Source organism: Belonocnema kinseyi, chromosome 1, assembly GCF_010883055.1.
Source record: "Belonocnema kinseyi isolate 2016_QV_RU_SX_M_011 chromosome 1, B_treatae_v1, whole genome shotgun sequence".
NCBI lineage: Eukaryota > Metazoa > Arthropoda > Insecta > Hymenoptera > Cynipidae > Belonocnema > Belonocnema kinseyi.
In genome coordinates, this window is record NC_046657.1 from 179310577 (window position 1) to 179316390 (window position 5814).

General features: G+C 37.8%; 1 protein-coding gene across 5 annotated transcripts in view; it reads left to right on the forward strand.

Annotated features, from left to right (window-relative positions):
• Nucleotides 1–5814, forward strand: part of LOC117170293 (MFS-type transporter SLC18B1-like) — a 245244-nt gene that overhangs the window by 147889 nt on the left and 91541 nt on the right. For all 5 annotated transcript variants that reach the window (XM_033356969.1, XM_033356983.1, XM_033356977.1 and 2 more), the window contains one exon: nt 3993–4113. In XM_033356969.1, the coding sequence (XP_033212860.1) occupies nt 3993–4113 (121 nt within the window). The remainder of the gene's footprint in view (nt 1–3992; nt 4114–5814) is intronic.

The following is a 5814-nucleotide window of genomic DNA, read 5'->3' on the forward strand; positions in this document are numbered from 1 at the left end:
ATATTACGGTGCAAAGATAGGGTAAGTTCATCTCAGACACTAACACCTTGTCCAAGAGATGAAGGGAACAGAAGCAATGTATCTTGCAATATATATAGGATTGGAAAATAATTCCCAAATAATATAAAGAGAGCAAGACTGCTATTCTGTATTTTCTATATTCAAATTCTTTAAAAAATATTCAGAATTATAGGGGGTTTATCTTAGTGAAATTCAAAATAAATTTTTTTTAGTTATCACATAAGACTACACCATTACCAAAGATAACATAGTACCTTAAAAACCTTTCCCTTATAGCGTGTAAAAGAAATTGGAATATAAAATAAATATTAAGATTTTTCCCTTGCGAGATGCAAGATAGAATTAAAATCACCTAAAACTAATAAACTCAATCCTTAGTTGAATTAATTTATTTGTGGATAGCGCCATTTACTTGTATTCAAAAAATAGGTTCATAATACGTTAAAAGACTTCAGGGCTCAGTTTGGATGCTAAATGTATAACACTATTTCGAGAATATATTTTCATAAATTACACAGCCACACAAAAAAAAGTGTGCGGATCTGGTAACAAGACACACGTATTCCTATGGATTTCGGGGCGCTGAATTTAAATTCGGTAACAAAAATCACCCATCACGTCATGGTTGAGCCATAACCTCAAAAAATGACGAAAAATCATGCACTGAGGCAAATGTATGCTACATCGAATGGGTCAACTCTAGCCTAGCCTAGATATAAATCTAACCTAGCCTAACCTAACCTCACGAAACACAATTAAACTGATTTTGTTGTTCCGTTGTGTTTGCGGTACCGTTTGAATCAGCTTAGGCTAACCTGCAAAGAGGTCAAACCTATCCTAACCTAAAAAAACCTGACTCAACCTAACCTTACCTAACCTAACTTAACTTCACGTAACACAATTAGACTCATTGTATTGTCCCATTGTGTTTGCTTTACCGTTTCATTCAGCTTCTGCTTAACCTACATAGAGTTTTAACCTATCCTAACCTAACAAAACCTGACCTAACATAACCTAGCCGAATGCAATTCAACCACACGTGTAGCTATGTAAGCGTAGAGTTCTCAGTCTTAAATATGTCCTACATTTAATAGGTTAACTCGATCTTAACCAACAAATGAATCTAACTTAACAGAACCTAACGAAATTTTGCTTAACGCAACACAACTTAAGTGTTCCCGTTGTAACACAATAAAATTCATTTCATTGTACTACAGGTTGTTAAAAAATTTAGACGCACCTTACATATTTGAAGAAACTTAGAACTACAGGTAGAATTGACCGCATTTCAATTAACCTGACAATGTTTGTATCAATTAAAATGTAGAACTGTAACTTAAACATGAAAATTAATAAGAGTTTTATTCAAAATTATTTTCTGTCTGATTTTCTTAGACTTAAGGGATATATTTATACTATCTTTCGTGTTTACATTTCATCTTGCTTTTTATCGTAATTAAATTGATTTATAGACTTACTTCAGTCTATTTTCTGCCTGCTATAACGTCTCCTTTTTTCTTCGAAGGAACGATGCATAGGGTTACGCTTACGTTTAAGACCTACATTCGTATCCCTTTTCAACATCCAGCAAAAATCAGCCATCATGACCTCGTCCCATCTACCCTGATATCATTGTTTCATCACTTTTATGTCTTGATGAAAACGTTCCCCTTGTTCTTCGCTGAAATCACCAAGATTTTCTGGAAACTTATCCAGGTGGGAATCTAGAAAGTGAAGTTTGAAATTCATCAAGCCGCCTAACTTTTTGTTTTTTCTTATCACTTTCGCAACAATATTCTCGTAGTCTGGACTTTTTTTGTTGCTGAGAAAATTTGCGTTTGCTGCTTTAAAACTTTCCCAAGCGTCCATTTCAATTTTAGTCATATGGCTCACGAAATTAGTATCTCTTGTCAATATTCGAATCTTTGTTCCATCGAAGACTCCTTCTTTCAATTTAGCGTCTGAAACATTAGGGAATTTAAGGGATATATAATTATAGCATTGTCCATCTTTGTCTAACGCCTTGACAAATTGCTTCATGAGCCCAAGCTTTATGTATAGGGGTGGTAGTAAAATTTTTTCTGGATCAACGAGGCTTTGGTTGATGATATTATGAGAACCAGGTTTGAATGAATCTCTTAAAGGCCAATGTTATTTGCCATTTGTGATTCGTGTAATTAAATTTTTCAAGAAGCATTTGAACATTGTTATATTCTTCTTTGATGACCGTTGAGTGAGCTATAGGGATAGGAGCGTAAGTATTCGTGTTATGCAGTAAAACAGCATTAATGCTGCGTTTTGTCGAATCAATGAAAAGTCGCCATTCTTCGTCTCTGTACACATTTTTCTTCAAGTGGTTCATTAGTCCGTTAACGTCAGTGCAGTACACTAAAGGCGTCTCTTCGTCTTTAACGAAAAACTTTCTGAATTCTTTGTCCCTATCGCGATTGAATGAAACTTTTGTCTTTGGCTCTAGAAGATTTCTTATTTTTAGAAATGAAGCGGCAAATTCAGCGCCGTCCTTCGGTAATCCAAGATCTCTAATAAAACCATTCAGTTCTAGTTGCGACACTAATATTGGAACCTTCAAATTAGTTTTATGCATGCCACATTTGTCATCTTTTTCGTCATTTTCATCGGAATCATCAGAACTATTTTCTGTTCGATCACTGGTTTCACTACCGTCTCCATGACGTTGACTTTCAACTTCCATTCTATCATCTTCTAAAGCGTTTAGATCAGTCTGGCCTGCATTTTTATTGATTTCAATTGCTCTTGTGACTGTGCACACATTAATGTATGAAATGTTATTTTTATTTTTAGCGTTGAACCCTTTGACGAAATTCATGCAAAAGAAGCAGTCCATCGCAATAACGGGTAACCCGTTTTGTTTCTTGGTACAGCAATTTACGGTCAAAACGGTTTTCATGAAGACTTTTCACTTCCTCTTCGATTGATTTTCGCAAACTGCTCCTTGTAGCATGAGACTCTACACCAACCAAGTGATCCATTGATGAAGAGCTACGGATGCATGATAACGACGTCGGAGAGCCCGCTTTCCCACCCTCACCAGATGCCGATGCTGGGGTTTTCCCCTGCATCGTAATACACTTTTTACGTGTGTCTGCCATGACGGCATGAATGGCGTGTACCCAGGGACTCAGTCAATGTGGATCCGTTTCCCACCGTCACCACGTGGAGGTGCCCTGGTTACAGATAAAGCGAATAATGCTTGCAACAAGCGGTTACGAAACTCCAGACATTCACTGCTATTAATGTCAAAATATGAAAGTACGCAAGAACACGGTTGCCAGTGTAATCGGTTAGGTTAGGTCAGGTTTTGTTAGGTTAGGATAGGTTAAACGTCTATGTAGGTTAAGCCGAAGCTGAATGAAACGGTACCGCAAACACAACGGGACAACACAATCAGTTTAATTGTGTTTCGTGTGGTTAGGTTAGGTTAGGCTAGGTTAGATTTATTTCCAGGTTAGGCTCGAGTTGACCCATTCGATGTAGCACACATTTGCTACTGGGAAAATATGCTTCCAGAGCTTTACGTGTAGTTCAATAAATTTCTGTTAATTCAGGTTGGCTGCGGTCAGGTTCTGTTGGGTGAAGTTATGTTAAATAAGTTGACATCAGGCAAGAGTTGATCCTTCACAGTTGTCGGCATGTTTTGCAATTGAAAATTTTTATCACTGGCATTATTTTGAAATTTATTTGTCTCAGTGCATGATTTTTTGTTATTTTTTGAGGTTATGGCTCAACCGTGACGTGATGGGTGATTTTTCATACCGATTTTGAATTCAGCGCCCCAAAATCCATAAGAATACATGAATCTTGTTACCAGATCCGCGCACTTTTTTTGTGTGGCTGTGTTATATACTGAATTCTGCAGATTTTTCCCCATTAGAAAAGTCTGTGATATATTCGTGGAGAGGGATATATTAAATTATGTTACTCATTTCTAGGTTGGAGGATACACAACGCCGTTCGCAGTTTTAGGATCAGCTCTCTTCCTCGCCGCCGTAATGACCGCGTTTGTCCTACCAGTTCATGAGATTAATGACGAAATATCACACAATAACGGAGGTAAGTTTCAATTTTAAATATTTTATTTCAGCTCTTGTGAGGGAAAAGCGTGATGTTCTTTCTTGAGTAACATGCTCAAATAGTGAATCTGGATGCATGCGTGTTCTCTCATGCCTCCTCCTATGGAGACTTCTTAAGCCCGTGTGCGTGAATTCGTCTGTTGAACGAATTGCTGTAGCCTCCAGGGTAAACATTCTGGACACAAAACGACGGAAGAATTTTTCATCGTAAATTTTTCCAAAAGAATCTACGCACGGTAAATAAGTATTTCAAGAGTTTTCGTATCGTGTAGTGTTACTTCCAAACAGGCCAGAATCCTAACTTGATTCTTATAGATAAAAATCTGCAGCTACTGTGAGTTTGGCAGAGTCAGACTGGCTTAATATCGCTTCCAATGTATCCCGAGGAAATCTGGCCCTTTTAAGAGACTCGAGTCGCGTCCTATCAGTCTTAAAGTTGAGAAAAGTCCTTTAGTGTTACTATGACTTCCCGATGAGTTCGTATCTTTAAAAAAACGAACAGAAAGAGTCTTTCAAATTATGAATTAAGATTCATAATTTGAAAGACTCTTTCTGTTCGTTAGTCTATCACTAGTCGTGGAGTTTTCTTACCACAGCCGCGGTTTCCGACCTTTAAAAACAACAAAGTAACCACCACAGGGTTCCACTGGGAGCAACTGTCATCTATAAAAATGACACCGGCTCCCAGTAGGCTCATATCCGTCAGATTTGTGGGCACAGAATATGGCTACTGTACTCTGCATTCATTTTGCAAGTACCTTAGCATGATTTTGGCATGCGGGTAAGCTGTGCTTAGCAAATTACGCTACTGAAGACACTAAAGAGGGATGTTTAGTTCGCAATGGTTAAATTGATATGCAAGCTCTTATACTTATGCATGATCTTACGCATGGCGATATCAAGGACCGAAATCTCGTTTTTCGTGTACTTAACTACCTTAAACGAGTACACTAGAAACGGTAAGGCAAGCATGTTATTCTTAGATACCTTGTTCAACGCCGACAGATATGAAAAACAAATCTGTCCAAGAAGATGCTTGTATCTGCTTCGAAGAGACTCCTTCACTGAAGTGACGTCCTCAATTCGGCTTCCAGACACGCCCTGGTACAGGTGTGGAGGTGTATCTGTTCTTAAGGCGTAGTTATAAGCCTTCAACCCCGGTGGACCGAAGGAACCGAATGGAGCCTCTACAAAGTACCTGTAAAGACCCCATTGGGTCCCCATTCGGTTTTTTTTAAAACTCGAAAAACAGCCACATCAACTTTTAAATTGTTGAAATTCGGATTCTACGTTAAAATTCCCTATCAAAGGTCGCGGAATAATCGCAATAGTTTTCTTTGTAACAGTAAAATTTTAAAAAATATATGACGTATAACGCCTGTTAAGTGCTACTTACAGACGATACGTTTGAAGTGTAGCAGTCAACAGGCGTTATACGTCTTATATTTTTTTAAACTTTTTATCGTTGCAAAAAAGACTATTGCGATTATTCCGTGAACTTCTATAGTGAAGTGTAACGTAGAATCCAAAATTAAATAATTCAAAAGCTGATATTCTCGTTTTTTTCTAGTTTTTTTAAAAAGGAACCGAATGGGGACCCAATTCAGTCATTACGGGTACTTTGTAGAGGCTCCATTCGGTTTCCTCGGTCCGCCAGGGAAGTGATTCTCTGAGTCTGACA